This window comes from Enhydra lutris, unplaced genomic scaffold (genome assembly GCF_002288905.1).
Source record: "Enhydra lutris kenyoni isolate GAN:26980312 unplaced genomic scaffold, ASM228890v2 scaffoldscaffold41, whole genome shotgun sequence".
Taxonomy (NCBI): domain Eukaryota; kingdom Metazoa; phylum Chordata; class Mammalia; order Carnivora; family Mustelidae; genus Enhydra; species Enhydra lutris.
The window spans coordinates 1,748,693-1,767,190 of record NW_019154125.1 but is presented as its reverse complement, the minus strand read 5'-3'; the positions used below and the strand labels follow the sequence as shown (position 1 = coordinate 1,767,190).

Genomic DNA, 18,498 nt, shown 5'->3' with positions numbered 1-18,498 from the left:
AAGAAAAACCAACATCTTCAAAATACTGAATATCTTCCAATCTATGAACAATAGTATATATTTCCACTTATTTAGGTCTTCTGTTTCTTCTGTAGCATCTTTTTTCTATGCAGTTTTCTATGAAGAGTCATGCACATCTTTTGTTAAGAGTGATCCCTACATATTTGACCTTTTGTTAATTTGTTATTTCAATTTTTGTCAATGCTGCTTTATAAAAATACAACTACATACTGTCTTCTTACCAAGCAAACATGCTAAATTCACTTATTACTCCCAATAGTTTTCTAAGTATAGAATCATGTCATCCATAAATAATGACACACTTCTTCTTTCCTAATCCCTATATCTTCTATTTCTTTTCCTTGAATTATTGTACTGGCTAGATACACCAAAACAATACTGAATAGAAAAGGTGATAAATGATACCTTTATATATTGGTCTTTCTGTGACTTTTCTCCTTTATTCTACTAATATGATGAATTACACTGACTGGTTTTTGAATGTTAAAGCCAGCCTTCTATTTCTGGGAAAACACAAATTGGGCCAAAATATATATATAAATTACAGATTTAATTTGATAGTATGTTACTTAGAATGTCTCATGTATATTCGTGAGTGATAGTGGCTATGATTTTCTATTCTTGTCATATCCTTGTCAGGTTTTAGTATCAAGATTAAGCTGGCTTTACATAATAAGTTGTGAAGTATGTCCTTTTCCTCTTATTCTCTAGAAGAGTTTGTGGGTGAAATCTTAGTTTGACATTTATTTTTTTCCATCACTTTGAAGCTATCTTTCCTTCTGTTGAAAATGAAACAGAATCTGTTTCTGGCAATCTCATAGCTGTTCCTTTGAAGGTAATCATTTTTTTTCTTTCTCACTACATTTTTTTTCTTCTCACTACTTTATATTTTTAAAATTTATTTATGTCTTTTACCTTTCCATTTTGGAAAAGAGTTTATTCTCAGGTTTAAAATGCCCCATATATATTTTTAAAGTTTTATTTAAATGTGTTAGCTAACATACAGTGTAGTATTACTTTCAGAGGTACAATATGGTGATTCAACACTTCCATACATCACCCGGTGCTCATCACAACAAGGCCCTCTTCTATTTCACCCATCCCCCCATCCTGCACCCACCTCACCTCCAGTAACCATCAGTTTGTTCTCTATAGTTAAGAGCCTATTTCTTGGTTTGCTCCCTGTTCCCCCACCCCTTTGTTCTTTTGTTTTGTTTCTTGAATTCCACATATGAGTGAAAGCATTTCTCCTTGATTTTGGTTTTCAGTTATACTATGCTAATACAACTGTGATTTTCTTTTAATGGTACTGTACTTAAAATTCATAATGTTTCTTGAATCTGTACCTTAATATGCTTTTTTCAAGCCTTGGAGATATCTTGGCCATCATCTTTTCAAAGACTACTTCTACTCTAATTTCCCATACCTTTCCTGGGACCCTGATGACCTATTCAACACATTTTGTGCCAGATTAAGGTTCGAAGACTAATAATTTTTTTGACCTCATTCCCTTTGACAAGTGGGATCTATGTCCCCTGTGCATGATTCTGGGCAAGCTGTGTGACACAGCTGATCAATAGAATAGGAAAATATGAAGTTGTGCCCGTGTCCATGCTCACATCTTCAGACACCAGGTATTCCCATACTTCCTCCCTCTTGGAATGCTTGCTCTGGGGGAAGGCAACAGCTGCCATGGAAGAGGTCCAACTCCCCTGAGATGGCCATTTATGGAAAGAAAGAAACGCTGGCCAGCCCCAGAAATTCCAGCCACCTTACCCTGGCACCAGATATAAGAGTGCAGAAGTCATCTGAGATGTTCTAGCCCCAGCAGAGGACATGTGCAGAAAAAGCAAGGCCCCAGACATATGGACCTCGTGGAGCCATCCCAGCCACCTCTAGCTGTTTGAACTATCCCAGCTGAAGATCAAAACACTGTGGAACAAAGACAAATCCAACCTGATATGCTGACTACATTCCTGACCCTCAGAATCATGAACATAAAAAAAAAGCAATGCTGTTGTTTTATGCCAGTAATTTGGGAGTCCTTTGTTACTACTGGGAGCGGTAATCCTCCACAGAGTATTCTCCTGAGTGCCTCTGCATGTTCTTCCTGGGTGTGCCAAGAACCCCAAGCCCTGACCAGATCCCTATCCAGGCCATTTCTTGCGTTTGCAGCTAGCAACCTTGAGAGATAAGGAACATCTTTTTCTGGGACAAAGAGCAGTATGACTCTAAAAGGAGGTATATTCCCTAAATTCATGGAGGCAATGCAAATTCACTGTGTGCACAATATCTACATAAAATCTTCTGCGTTGTCCCTGCAGGATGTGCTGGGGCTAGAAGAACTGACATAATAGAATGTTCATGCTGCTTGCTGTGCCATGAATAATAAAGTCCTTTGTCTCTGACCTAGGAGTCTTGTTTCTTCCGCTAGCATCCAGGAAGCAGTAACTTATTTGTTAACTTATAAAGTAGAATCTTAGATTCGTCACGATTCCTGACAGATATAGAGCAATCGATAAGTAGAACATACTCCATTTTATTTTCTACTTTTTACTTGTATTTCATTCTGAATTATTTCCTTCTGACCTAATATTCCAAACCATTAATTCTCTCTGCACTTTGGTCTTATTTGCTATTAAAACCACCTCCAATGAGTTCTTATTTAAGGTATGTTATTTTTTCAGTCTTAAATTTCCATTTGATTCGTTTCTTTTTTTTTTTTTTCTTCACAATTTGCAGTCCTCTACTGAAATTCTCAAGCAGGTCTTTTTTCCCATCAGCAAATCATGTTTAGTTATTTTGAAGTTCATGTAAAATAATTCCAACATTGGAATTTCCTGTGGATATTTCTACTGTTGTTTCCTTTTCATATTTGGTCACACTGTCTAACCTCCTTTTGCCTTTCTTATTTTTAATTCAGTGCTTGACACTGTACATGAAAAATCCAGAGGTAATATGAGACTTAGGGTAATTTTACCTTCCTTCAAAGAGGATTAACATTTTACTTCAAGTAGGTGGCTAGAGGTACTGAAGTCACAGATCACCTTGATCTAATCACTGACTGAGATATTTCATAGCTGGGATTTATTTCTAAGGTACAGATAGTACTTTGGGGTTCCAACTCGAGCAGAGGGGTTACCAGGATCAATGCCCCAACACTGGTGGTATATCAACAGCTGTTTTTGTTTTTTCAGCCTTAAGGATCCATCAGAAACTCTGCTCAGCTTCTTAACAACCTTTCCCAGAATTGCCAGATGCTACTAAGGAGGAAAGCAGTCCTAATTCCAGGTTCATCTCCGTCTTAACAGCATTCTGATATACTCAATACATGTCTTCCATGTATTTGTCCAGTTTTTCTAGTTTTTTAAACTGGAGTGTTAATCCAAATAATTTATCCAACATTACCAAAAGTGGAGCTTCTCCAAAAGCAGATAATATTGTTTACTATTAAAGGGTTTTATAAATTCTGTTTTTTCCATTTTCTCCATTATAAGCCAGACCCACATAATGTTTGCTTTCAAGATATGCATTCTATGAAACATCTTTAAAGTTGGCAGTGTATTTTCAAATGAACCAGGATATACCTTAACTATGAAAATACCTTATGAAATGTCATTTGCACAAAAACATTTTTTATAGAGTAGACAAAACATGGAATAAAACAACTTTAAACATTTTGCGTGTGTGTGTGTGTATATATATCAAGAAAAAAAAATGTACCAAAGTAATTTCACATTTAAATTGGAAAGGAGAAGAAAAACTGTATCAGCTTTCATATTTTATACTTTACAATTCTAATTGCCTCTAAGCATTTACTAATACTATCTAGAAATAAAGTGTCGTTTATCATGACCCAGTGTTTTTAAAATATTCCAAACATAGCTTTCTTTTTCCTTTGAAAAATTATATTATTTTATGAAAATCTGAAGTTTGCTGAAAGCCTAAGAGAAATACTGTATATCCCAACACTTACCATGAAAAATACGAAAATCAATATATGGATGAGAACCTCTTCTTTCTGATTCAAATCCTGCTCGACTCCTTACACGTACATCTCCTGGACAAAATCAAGAAAACATAAGCTTAGAAGGCTGCCATTTTGGGAAGGAGCTCCCATATGTAACAAGGGTTTATGTGGTATAATACTCATAAGTACTGACTCAGTAATGATAAATATATGGAGTAAGGAGTTAAGAGTCTATCTATTTAAAGGGATTTACAAATTCAATTACAACACAATATTGAATTGTAAGGCTAGATATACTTTTTTTTAACTATACCTCAATAATAGTAGTAGTAATAATAGTAATAATAATCTAAATTTTAAAGTTAGCATTCGGAAACATGACAAGTATAACAACTGAACCTCCAGAGAGAAAAATATTGTCTACCCCATGCCCAGGACTATACCAGATTATAAGAGATATGAAAGAAAATACATGACCCATTCTCAAGCACCTTACAATTTTATGAATGTACAGAAAAATAAAATGTTAAAGATTTTGCCTTACATGTTTAATTTGGCCAATCTTCTCTTTTCTCATTGATAGCGGATATACCCAAGGCCTTTCACTGGGTCTTAAACTTTGGCCTTTATAAGTTCAATATTGTTTCTACATGTATTCATATGACTTTCAGATCTACTTCTACACATAGCAAAATAACCATGGGAGGCATGTACCAGATACTATTTTTGTGCCTTATAGGCACTATTTTATGTAATTCTCTAAGCAACTCCGGGAGGTAGGAATCTTAGTCCCCATTTTACAGATGAAGAAACTGAGACTTTGAGGAGTTAAGTAGCCTGTCCATGCCACTAAGCTAGTAAAGGGTGAGTCAGGATACAAACCTAGCTCTGTGGACTCCAAAGACAGCACTTTCCCTACTACACTTCCACAGCTTCCAAATTCATTTTGGGATGGACCTATAACCTTTAGGTCTTCAGTCCCTGGCCCTATGCCCTTGAATTCTGCTTGCCTAGAAGGCCTTCCTGTTCACTTGTTATTTCTCTAAGTAAGGCCATCATTTCTGTCAAGGTTCATGTCATCCCACAATGATGAATCAACTCTTTCATGTGGGGATTCCTTCAACCTGCAACAAATTCTTACTGAACCCCCACCACACGTCAGGCACTGCAAATACAGCAGTGAGCAAAACACATAAAGTCCCTGTCTTCATGAAGCTTATCCTTTCACGGAGACAAATAGCGTAACAAACAAGAATTTCATTCTATGGAAGATGTTAATAAGTAACCTGGAAAAAACTAAAGCAAGGAAAGAAGAATAGTGGGGGTGTGGAGGGGAAAGTATGGGAGAATGGACTCACTAGTGTGGTCAGAGAAGCCCTGGCTGAAAAAAAAAAACAACATATTTGAGTAGAGGCCTAAAAGAAGTGAGGCACTGACCTATGTGGCTATCTGGATGAAGAGGTTTCCGGGCATAAGAAAGAATAATATACCCTGAAATGGGTGGCATGCTTGACATGTTCAAGGTTAAGCAAAGAAGCCAGCGTGGCTGGAGTGAGGTGAGAGAGAAATAAGATCAGAGAAGTGGTAGGGCCAGTTCATGTTGGACCTTCATGGGCCATAATAGCAGCTCTGGCTGTTTGTCTAAGAAAACCATCAGAAGATTCTGAATGGAGGAGTGAAACAGATTTAACTTAGGTCTCAAAAGGTTCACTGTGGCCACACAGACAAGAATCAAGCAGAGGCACATAGGTAGAGGCAGGCAGATTAGCTAAGGAGTGAGCCAAGAAACGAAGCAATCTATGGCTTGGTGAGGGGTCGCTATGGGTCGCTGTTCAAGGGGAACCATGTGTCAGTTATGCAGGATAAGTTCCATAGATCTAATGTACAACAATGTGACTATAATTAACTATAAAAAAAATAACTATGGTTTAGATCGTGATGATAACAGCATCAGGGTGGTGAAATTCTGGATATACTTTGAAGGTCTCAGCCAAGAGAATTTGCTGATGAAGTAGACATGAAGTGGATAAGAAATAAGAGTCAAAAATGACTCAAAGGTTTCTGACCTGACAACCAGAAGAATGGACTTAATGCTCTGAGATGCCAAAAGAGAAAAATGAACAGACTTGGGAACACAAATGTTTTGTTCTTGCACTTTGCTCCTTAGCTAGTCTCCCTGCCTCTCTACCTATGTGCTTCTGCTTGATTAAATGTGAGGTACCCAAAACACACTCATGTGGAGACATTCTACAGAGTTTAAAAAAAAATATATGAATCTAAAGTTGTTTTCAGGAGAACAGAATCCCAAACATGTTTGCAGAGAGAGACAGAGACAGTAAAGAGGAATATACCACACACTAGTGAGGAAACAATTCATACTACAGTAGAATGGAGTTAAGGCAGACACACAAGGTAAATTAAAGAGGGAAAAAAGGGAAGAAAAGCAAAAACAGGGCACTGGAGAACAGTTAGGCTTAAGAGGTTGAGAAAGAATTAGTCAAAGAGGCAAAAACAAATAAAAAACCCAGAGAAAGGTGAAGAACATGGATTGCTCAGTATCTTAGAAGTTGAGGAAGGAATTCTGAGCATGAAGAGAGGAGTCACAGAAGACTCCTTTAAGAAAAGAGAAGTAAATATGCCTACTGGAATCTTTTTTTTTTTTTTAAGATTTTTATTTATTCATTTGATAGACAGAGATCACAAGTAGGCAGAAAGGCAGGCAGAGAGAGAGAGGAAGGGAAGCAGGCTCTCCACTGAGCAGAGAGCCCAATGTGGGGCTCGATCCCAGACCCTGAGATCATGGCCTGAGCCGAAAGCAGAGGCTTAACCCACTGAGCCACCCAGGTGCCCCTGCCTACTGGAATCTTAACTGTACATTAAGTACAAGGGATCAAGGAGTGTGTGATGAGAGAAATCTGGCAAAGACAGGGAGAAGAGAAAAAACTGATACATATATACACAATCTAAATTCATTTTACATTATGGACTTGAGTAATACACAAAAAATTTAAGGACTGAGACTGGAAGAAGACACACGGTGTTCCTCACCAGCCGAGCAAGAGGAGAATGCACACAGCGACAGGACTATGTGTTCAGGTACTTTACAGCCTCATCTTTGTCCACGTTAACATGCACATCTTTTTAGTTCATCAACTCTACAAGTCCAGACCCTTTTTTATGAAGAATACTCAGAGTTCAATTTAAAATTGGTTCCTGGGACTCCTGGGTGGCTTAGTCATTAAGCATCTGCCTTCGGCTCAGGTCATGATCCCAGGATCCCGGGAGAGAGCCCCACGTCAGGCTCCCTGCTTGGCAGAAAGCCTGCTTCTCCCTCTCCCTCTTCCTGCTGCTCTGTCCACTTGTGCTCTCTTTATCTCTCTCTGTCAAATAAATAAATAAAATCTTAATAAAAAATAAAATTGTGTACTAATGATAGAGTCCCAGTTATTAAATCAGAGACTTAATTACTCTAAAATGCCTTTTTATTCACATAACATTCAATACTGATTTTAAGACTTTTAAACATCAAAATAATAGATTATTCCTATTGCAAATAGTGATGAAAAGCAACGGAATGAAAACTATCTTAATCTCAAGTAATCTATACGATAATAAAATTAATGGACATGGGTACAAAATAAATACTGCTTACCTAGCATACGAATGTACAACGCAGTCTGGTCAGAACTGTCATAGGAAATAGCTCCACGCCTCTAGAAAAAAAAATACACACATTTTTAATGCATGGCAATTACATGGGATATGAAATTTAACCAACATTTGTTATTTACTCTTTGTAAAGCACTGTACAAAAGAAGCTGAATATACAAAATGAAATTAGATATGACATTTGCTCTTAAAATCTCTAGTTGTAAAGAAGACAATTATAATATGATTAAGCAATACCACAGAGTGGATACAGAGCAAGGAACATGCAATACGTAGAAAGCTAATGTCAGTCAGACTAGCTCACTTGGGGAGAGACCTTCTGCAGAGGTAGACAGAAATGAAGAGGAGATATGATTCAACTATCTATCATTCCCTTAATTTAAACATGAATGAATAAGCAAACAAGAATCATCATTTGAAGAAACCCATCAGGCTGGAAATAAATGGAACAAAATGAAAAACCAAATGGCCCAGAGGCTGGCAAGAAATAAGAGAATTTTTAAAAAAATAATTAATATACGCAAAGAGATTTGAGAAGACACTGAATCTATAAAACAAAAAAACAGGGTACCATTGAAACAGAAGTTTTAAAATATATTTTGTGTTTAAAAGTAAACAGATACAGAGGAGCCGGGGTGGCTCAGTCAGTTAAGTGGCTGCCTTCAGCTCAGGTCATGATCTCAGGGTCCTGGAATCGAGCCGCACATCGGGCTCCCTGCTCAGCGGGGAGCCTGCTTCTCCCTCTCCCTCTGCCTGGTGTTCTGCCTCCTTGTGCTCTCTCTTTACCTCTCTCAAGTAAAGTCTTAAAAAACTTAAAAAAAAAAAAAAAAGTAAACAGATACAAAAATGCATCTTTGCAACATTATTCATAATAGCCCCAAACTAAAAACAACCTGAATATCCAGCAAGGAATAAATGGAGGAATAAAAATGCAGTATATCCATACAAAGAGGCATTATTCAGACACAGACAGGCAGGAAGTACTTGCATGCTACAACATGGCCAACCCGCAAGAACGACGTGTTGAGTGACAAGAGCCAGTCACAAAGGACCACAGAGTGTATGGTTCCATTGGTATGAAATGACCCATACAGGCAAATCCACAGAAGCAGGAAGTCGACTGGTGGTTGTCTAAAGTGAGGAGAGCTGGCGAGAAATGGGGAGTAGGTGCCAATGGTACCATGTTTCTACCTATAGGGCTGAAAGGGTTCTCAAATTATCTATGGCAAGGACTGCCCAATTCCGTGAATACGACTAAAAATTACTGAACTATATACTTTAAACTGTGTGGTCTGTGAATTGTGGGGTTCAATAAAGCTATTATAAAAAAAACAAATACTACAAGTTTAAAATGTACGTCCCAAAACAAAATAAACTGGAAGCGCTGCAATACCCCCTGCAAGCTCTGCCACCTCTCCCTGCGCACACCTCTCCCGTTCTCCAGCTCCACTTCTTCCTTCTGTCTCGGGCACCACCACCTCTAACCGGGCTGCTGACTGCTTCCTGCTGCATCATGTGGCCCCTGGTACGCTCTTCACATAGAAGCAACAGTGAACAACTCGGCTACTGCTCAAAAGCCTCCAAAAGGCTTTTCACACACTTGGAATAAGGCCCAACAGCAAACTCTGATTTCCGAAGGCCTTCATGATCTGGCCCCCCACCCTCTGATCACCGCCACAAGGCCCCTGCACTGTCACCTTGCTGTCCCCCAGGTGCACCATAGTTTTAACCTTTATATTCGTTGTTCCCCTGTCCAGGATCACAGAACCACTGTTCCCTTCTAGCTCTCCAGTTCTAGATGAAACGTCATCTCTTCAGAGAGGCATTCCAAGGCTATCGAATCTAATGACACCTGAGAGCCAACCTCTCCCACTGCCTCATCTTCCCGCCCTGCTATGGCACTGGCACTTAGCTGCTATTATCCCGTTTGCTTGTTTGAAAACAGACAGGAACAGGAACTGTGTGCTTTATTCACTGCCATAGCCCTGGCCCCTAAAACAGTAGCTTTTAGTAGATACTAAATAAATATCAGATAAATGAGCGATTGAGTGGATTTACTGCAAATAGTGAATAGTTTATTAAGTTGATGAATAAACTCATGAATAACAGAATTCACAAAGACAGATTTAAAATCTAGAAGATGAAACTGACCAAACCTCTTATTAGAAAAGCCTTTCTAACCATTCTATAAAACATGCCTAGAAGTCATGAAAGATGGATCAAAATCAAAATGAGTGCAACAGATATGAATGACAATGGGCGAATTCCCCCCCATTCTATCTAAAAATGAAAGGAACAAAAAGTGCCTTACAAATCAATCAGAAAATGCTGAACAGCAGTGTAGAAAAACAGGTAGGATATAAACCTACTATTCACGGGGAAAGAAACAATAAGCCCATAAACACAAGACAAGAAGCTCAACTTCATTAACAAAAGAAATAAACATTAAGGCAATAAGATATTTTTATATATCAGATTAATGATCTTCTTCCCTCATGAAACTCCGGCATGAGATTTGCAATTCCTCAACACACACCTAGAAATCTCAAGGAAAAATAATCTTTTTTTTTCACTATCACTATAAAGAGATTTGCTTTATTTAAAACTCTTATTTGAGGGCGCCTGGGTGGCTCAGAGGGTTAAGCCGCTGCCTTCGGCTCAGGTCATGATCTCAGGGTCCTGGGATGGAGTCCCACATCGGGCTCTCTGCTCAGCAGGGAGCCTGCTTCCCTCTCTCTCTCTCTCTCTGCCTGCCTCTCTACTTGTGATCTCTCTCTGTCAAATAAATAAATAAAAATCTTTAAAAAAAAATAAATCTCTTATTTGAATGTAGTTTGCAAAGTAACTCCCCAATCATTGTTATAATCTCCTTAATGCTTATTGTGTAAGAGAAAAATGCCAATTACACTCTTACATGATTTCATGTATCCTTACAAAAATGAAAAACAACAGTTCAGGAAATGTAAAAGGAACAGAAGTTTCAAAGAGAAATAAAATTCTAGTTTTCAACACTGGTTGTCTCCAGGGAGCCTGAGGGACACAGAGGTAGAAGGAGGACTTTTCAGTGCTTATCCATTGGATTTTGTAGTATGTGTAGTTATCTACTCTCAAAATAAACCAAATTAAAATTAAAAAGTAAAATAAGAACCTACTACAAAGAAATATAAAGAAAAGCACAATTTATGTCAAATCCCAAGGCACTATATCATACAGAATACATTTCCGGCAGCATCATGCTTAAAGTGTCTTCTACCAATAGAATATCTCTCATAAGGAAGCCTACTGCAGTATAAACTAAAACAGTTTCAGGGTAAACTTTATTTTGGAGCAAACAGCCACTGTAATCACTTGGTATTAAAAGGCACCTCTTGGGGCGCCTGGGTGGCTCAGTGGGTTGAGGCTTCTGCCTTCGGCTTGGGTCATGGTCTCGGGGTCCTGGGATCGAGCCCCGCATCGGGCTCTCTGCTCGGCGGGGAGCCTGCTTCCCCCTCTCTCTCTGCCTGCCTCTCTGCCTGCTTGTGGTCTCTGTCAAATAAATAAATTAAAAAAAAAAAAATCTGTCATAAAAGGCACCTCTTGGACGTGCTGTTTGATCCCCTCTAAGATATTTAGCTTATTAGATGACAGGCCTCCCCTTAATACTACTATATTAGAGGAAAACCTAAGAGCCTAGAGAGCATGTATGTGCAAATAAATATTTCTCTTAGCCGATATATGAATGAAGCTAAGATATCACTATGTAATAGCTTGTCGTGGTCAATACCTATCTACCTGCTATCCAGTAACAACTTGGATAAATAGGTTGTGAAAACGAATTGTGACTTGCCATCTCTAACGGCCCTCTTTAAGACAGTGATTGACATTATTTTTTTAATGTAGGATGACTATTTACTAAAACAGTGACTAATTAGGAATGTAAAAATCTCATTTATCACTTTACATATTAAGGACTGAGAAAGACTAATATCAGCTTTCTGTTAAATAAAATAGTGTAAGCCAAAAACTTATTAGTGAACATAATCTACATTATAACTATGACATACTAAAAATATTTTAAGGTAATCCTTTCAGACTTTTTTATAGAAGCACTAATTTAGATATAAAAATTATAGGGTCTATATTAATCATAATAAAAACCTGGCAAAAGACTAGAATTTAATTTTAAATAGATTAACAAATTACATAGTGAAGCACAACTTTTTCAAGTTATTTTGTTCATTACTAATTTAAGTAAGTCTGGTCAAAAGCTATATTAAACAAGACATAAGTCTTATAAAATAAATCCAAATAAGACAATTTTTTAAAAGGATAGACTTTAAAATAGATTTGAACCCACCAGCAAATACATCCCGAATGATACTTCATTCATTCATCTCACCGACCAAGATTAAAATGAATATTAAATTCTTTTACTAAACAATCGAGGTAGAATAAAGTAACTCAATTTGGAAAAATACACTACAAATTATGAATTGTAAAAATCTGACTTAAATGTTAGAATTAGTTACTTTATACAAAGGTCATATGTGCTTTATACACCAACACTGCAACACAGACCTAACATACAACATTTCAAAGCCATATACCGGTAAAATCCCATTTTTAGTAAACTAGTAAGACAAATTTAATATCAATCCTGTGTTGCAGTCAGTCACAAAACACTCTGTACTATTATCGACATTCCCACCTCACCTCACCAGTGAATGAAAATAACTGAGACGCTTCTACTCGTGACTCTTCTAATTTAGCCATCCTGGGAACAGCTTGTAAAGCAAACTGGTATAGGTCAAAACATGGGCGAGGCTGAGCTAATCAGAAACTGACTGCAGCAGCATAAACAAGTTCAACTGTAAGGTTCCAAGGATCCGCCGCCAGGCTAATAGACTTCTGAGTGCCCTCGTAAGACACTCACTAACCGTCAATCAGGATGAATCACTCTTCCACAAAAGATCTCACTTACAAAGTGAATGACAGAAGGTGTAAATGGTGTTCTGATATTAGTTAATAATGACGCTTTTAAAGACAAACATTTTAAAAAACTGAGCAAATATATTTTAAGTGCCTCTGTTTTTATCTTGTTCAAGTTTTCCACTAAAATGATCTACTGTGCAAGAGCATGTTTATTTCCCTTACATGGGAAAAGTAGTAATATTATTAACTAACACTTGCTGAACTCCTACTTTGTGTCAGAAAATGTTACAGGTGCTTTCATATAAAATCTCACTTAACCATACAAGACCTTTATAAGATAGGTTTTTTTGGCCCCATCTGGTGGATAAGTAAACTGATGATCAAAGGGCTTAACCACAGTAGCACTAAATAAATTTTTTGGTAACATTACCAAACAAGAGTAACAGATCATGAAAGATGGAAGTGCAGCCATAGTTTTAAAAGCAGTTTTCACTGATGTAGTTAAATGAGCTTTTTCAAAATATACTCATCTTACACATGCTAGAAAAATATGTGGATGTTTGTCTATTAAAACACTGCATTAATCCACTCAATAGTATCCATTCATTCTTCCTGTCTATGCAAACAACATGTTTTTCAAAAATATCACAAACTTAAAACTTAAAATATCAACATTCTTTTTGTTTAAAAGCTTAATTTGGGGGGGCACTGGGTGGCTCAGTCAATTAAGCATCCAACTCTTGATTTTGGCTCAGGTCCTGGTCTCCGGGCTTTGAAAAGAAGCCCCCTGTCAGGCTCTGCATTGGGCATGGAGCCTACTTAAGACTGAATCTTTCCCTTTGCCCTACCCACCACCGTGTCCTCCCTGCATCCTGCTCTTGCTCTCTCACTTTCTGTCATAAAAAAAAAAAAAAAAAAATTTTTTTTTTTTTTGCTCGTTAGAAAAGAAGTAAAAACTCTCTGAAAACATTCACAACTCAATAAATTATTAATATTAACTTGACCTTCATTCAATAACCTGGTGAGCTAATCCTTTAAAAACAATGAGTAAATAGCTGTCAGTGCAACAAAATTAATTCTTACCTTACAAAACACAAGGATTTTAAAAATTTGAGCACACTGTTTTTAAGAGATTTCTTCAATCATATTCACTAAGAAATCAAGACTACTTCAATAAGGGACCATTATGTTTAAAACATTATGTGAAAAATTATGTACCAATGATTAAAACTTTGCTTGAAAAAGAAACTTAATCTTACTGAACCTTTACATTACTTAGCAAATACTGAGGGCCTAATAAATTTTAAGTTAATATTCTTCAATTTCTTAATGCAGGAAGAAAAAAATGCAGGAAGAAAAAAAGCTGCATGATGGACTAAAGATATAATCATTTTTATACAAGTATAGAAAAAATAATTTCACATAGTATCATCTTAAATATTTCCTACATTAGTTTAAGACTTTTGTCCAGATGGCAAATGGCTAGCTTTCTAGCTAGCCTGATACTCAGAATTAAAGTTCAAAAACAACAGATACATAATAATCTTACACTTTTTTCCAACATATTAGAAGTAAGGTATACATTTTAGTAGCAGCAAGACTTTAACAGAGAATATGATAGGGGAGTAGTTTTTAAAAAGTTCATAACTGCTTAGAAATTCACAACAACTACACGCTTAACATATTAGTAAATTCTTTACTTCCAAAGAGAATATTTAAAATATGTACACCAAAAGTATAAATTAATAATTAATCTTAGAAGCTGTATTTCTTTAATCATAAACTTCTTTAAGAGAATGATACTGAGGGAAGCTACTCGATATCAAGGAATGATACCCTAAAAAAGCCCTTGAAAGGAGTAATAAGGTGGGAAAAGAAATAAAAAGTCCACACTTAATTACAATTAACCTTTTCAACTGACAGTAAAACTCATAGCTCTTTTAATCAGAGAAGTAAAAGCCGAAGCAAAAGAAGAAACTCCTAGCAATTCTATTCCAACCAAATACATAAAGTAATGATTAATGTCACAATCCTAAATATAAAGATGGCCTACCTTAGAGGCGATCCACTTGAGAACAACCACAGCCAGACACCAGATCAATGTAATTCCCATTGGATCAATCAAAAGCCCACTGCATAATCTCCCTCCTCTTCCAGCAGGCAATAAGCAAGGAAGACTTGTTACAAGTTTGATAATAACCAGCTGTCCCGAGGCAGAAGAGAGGGGACACTGACTGCCTTGAACCTCAAGCAGCTGCCTTCAAACAACGATCACCTGACTCCTCTGAGAATGCGCTGCCAGCCAGCCTTCCCTCAGCGAGTGCTTAATGCCACAACCCCAGGGTTGGGGTGGAACAGCTTGAGCAATGTTGGAAGACGATAGGAAAGAAAACCTTAGTGACGGCTGACCTAATAGTCTCACAAGATATACACAAGAGAGGTCTCAGGCTAGCCCCAAACACTTCTATATCTTAATACTAACAGAGTGCTTTGACAGAACTTTCAAAAAATGTTTAGCAAAACACAAAATATCCTCATTTCTTTCACACAGACAAGCTTCACAGGTACGATGTTCCAGCACTTAAAAATATTAATGCATTTTACTCTATCTTTTCAAAGTTTAACACTGAATTTGTTCAACTTTTTATTTCTTTTAAGGCTAGGATTACTTTATGAATGTTAGAGTCATTTATAAATGCTGTCTGCCCTATTTAACACTGTAATACATTCATTTTAGATTTACTGGCAAAGGCCAATCTCACATGCATTTTCAATTAAAAGTATATTATTTCTAAGTCTTCACTGCCATCTCGCTTACATTACCATATTTGGGGTACATGTCACCTTCTCTTGGATGGTGAGTGAACTCTCTCGCAGCCGGGTGGGCCTATACTCCTCCACCTTCATGACCTCACAGCAGCTAGCAGGCTGCAAGTAGTACTGCTGAGAAAGTCTGTCATGAAACTCCCATTCAAGTATTCTGCAAATATTTGCTTTCTACTATGTACCAGGCCCTGTGCTAGATGCCAGGGCCACAATCCTTCAGTAAAAACAGAAATGGCCCCTGCCCTTGTGAAGCTTACAGTTTAGTCAGAGTCTACTTTAATCAAAGTCTCAAACGTAAATATAAAATTGCAAGTGTAACAAGTATAATGAAGTGGGGAGAAGAACTGCCAACACAGTCTGGATCTGACCTAATTCAGAGGAGTGGGACTTCCTCACAGTTCCTGAAATGAAGGGGCAAGCACATAAAGAGGACAGGCAGAATGATCGGGGCAGGCACGACGACGATGCATGACGGCCAAGCAGCTATGAAAACAGAGCAAGGTAAAAAGAGACAGGAAGACCAGGGGAGGCTGGAAAGCAGGGCAAGTCAAGTGGAAGCCATGCACAAGTGTTCTACCTTCATCCTAACACCTAATCCCAACCTAAAGAACTTTTGCAGGTTCTGGTCAAGGACAGCTGTGCGGTGAGAGCTGGATGGGCAGGGCCACTGCAGAGGTCCAGGAGAGGGGCGAAGAGCCTGAGCTGGGTGCTAGAGATGAAGCGGAGGGGAAGGGAGTGGCTGGCTGGAGAAATACTCAGGACATGACAGGACTGTCACAGACTGTAGTCTGTGACAAGACAGAGGCGTCTGCAAGGCAACAGTCCACAAAGAATGGTTCTAAAGTATTTGAAATAGCCCTAATGGGTCAAATACTAACGTAATGCTATTTTCATGATCCAATCCTCAGTACAAAGAAGTTTATTTAAAAGAAAAGTTAATTCGAGACCTGTCAAGAAGAAGCATAAATTAAATTAGCAGATCTAAATCAAAATTTTCCTAAATTGAAACCGTTCAGAACACATGGTCATACATTTCTCACTCTACCTTATACATTATGTATGTCTCTTCCTGCTACCGAAGCAACAAGCTGTAATGCAATCCTTGCACAAATGGAGAATTTTTTGTCGGGAAACTAGGTGTGATAGGAGATTGGCAGAGTCTTTCATTATTCTCTGTATTCTAGTAGGACTCCAGCAACAAAACTGAAAGGACGCCCAGGAATAGGATCGAGCTGCAGAATGAGCATTAGCCTGTCTCAGGAGCAATGCTGGTGGCCGTGGGTGAGGGGCTGTGCAGCCCGGGCCAGGGCTAACACGGGCTTGAGGTCGCTATTTGCTGCTCTATCCCTAGCTGCACACTCCGAATTAGCCCATCACCGTGACGCTCAGCCCAGGAGGACTTCTCAGTTTCACACTTCCTTTCCAATCAGCTGCTTAAGGAGTCAAATTTTGAGAAGCAAATACAAGATTGCTGTTTTGGGTAAAGTACTTTAATATTTTTATAAAAGTCTTTTTTTTTTTTAAGATTTTATTTGTCAGAGAGAGAGAGAAAGAGAGAGAGAGAGATCACAAATAGGCCGAGAGGCAGGCAGAGGCAGAGGGAGAAGCAGGTTCCCTGCCGAGCAAGGAGCCCGATGTGGGACTAGATCCCAAGACGCCGGGACCATGACCTGAGCCAAAGGCAGCCGCTTAACCAACTGAGCCACCCAGGCGTCCCTATAAAAGTCTTTTTGACTAAAGGTGAGCTCAAGAATCTGCACTTTCATGTAGTCTAAAAAGGATTGATCAGGAAAAAAAGGAAAGAATCAGAATTGAGACAAAAATTAAGGGGGGAAAAAACGCTGTAAGAAAGGCAGTCCCAGAAGTTCTGTCACTTAAGTGAATTTCTGTCAAGTTTCTTTCCACCACCTCAAAACTCTCCTGGGTTTAGAGACAAGAGCCTGGGTTTCTTTCCCAGCTTTAATGCCAAGAGCTGAGTGACACTGGGCAAGTTATCACTTTGTCGGGCCTTATTTTCCTCACCTTCGCAGGACTTAGATAACATCTGTACAAGAATACCTTGCTCATAGTAGGCTCTCAATAAATTTTAGCCAAATGAGAATTAAACACTTAAGATAAGAATGATACTGAACAAATCACTCCAGCTTCAACCTAACAACAGACTGAACTGAAATCACAATGGTCCATGAAGGGAACCTGCACGTCCTTGCCTAGGGCCCTCAGAAACATTTTTCTGAGTCCTAGGAGAGTGAGGGTCTTAGCTTTCATTTTTCACACTAGGCACAGGTTGGTTCCCTAAAGTGGTTTCACCAACATCTTCATAAATTTGTACTCTGTGTCTGACAGTGAAATACAGAGATAATCAAGACACGATCCTCCCAGGTTAGAAAATTCTCTGTTTGAATAGAAACAGCTATTGAATTTATGCCTAAAAACCCCACAGATCATTGCTAATGATGCATACACATCACTCAATCTTACAAAAATCTCAGGCAATGCAATTTTCTTAACACAGTACACTTACTTTTCTTAATGACATGGATCTAATAGCTTTAAATGATTTCCTTATATTAAGATATGAAATATTTACCACTAATTTATGTGTATCGGTTACAAGGACTTCCTTTAATAGTAAAAATATGTCGATAAGATGAAATAAAAGCAAAAGCTGTTAAACTAGTGTGAATACTCCTTTGCATTATGTTCACTTCATAGAAAATTCTCCTAAAAATTAATTTTCCCAGATTGAATCATGTAACTTATTATTCCATAGAGAAATAGCTGTGTCTCTCACACTAATAACAAATGTATCCTTTTACATTAACTTTTCTCACCTCCACCTTATTGAAACCTGGCAGAGTAACAAAAAAAAATCAAACTATACTAGAAAAATTAGTGCACAGGATACAACTAAGCTGCAAAACCAGAATTCAAAACTTTAAGAAGAAAGCATAAGACTTTTTACCTTCCTGGGGCTGATAAAACTAGTATCTGAAAAATGAAAGTATTAAAAGAAGACCTCACTATTTTAAAACTGTGATCAATAGAAAGAAAAGACATGACTTTGATCACTGTGTTTTAGAGAAGTAATCCAAGTGCAA

General features: G+C 37.8%; 1 protein-coding gene across 2 annotated transcripts in view; it reads right to left on the bottom strand.

Moving 5' to 3' along the window:
• LOC111155366 (phosphodiesterase 7A) overlaps positions 1–18,498 on the bottom strand; it is a 112,214-nt gene that overhangs the window by 48,087 nt on the left and 45,629 nt on the right. Inside the window, exons 1-3 of one of the 2 annotated variants that reach the window (XM_022515511.1) lie at positions 14,625–14,684; positions 7,644–7,704; positions 3,998–4,081 (exon numbers count right to left, since the gene is read on the bottom strand). In XM_022515511.1, the coding sequence (XP_022371219.1) occupies positions 3,998–4,081; positions 7,644–7,704; positions 14,625–14,684 (205 nt within the window). Of the gene's footprint in view, positions 1–3,997; positions 4,082–7,643; positions 7,705–14,624; positions 14,685–18,498 lie in introns of those variants that run through there. The other variant, XM_022515510.1, reaches the window with a different exon arrangement.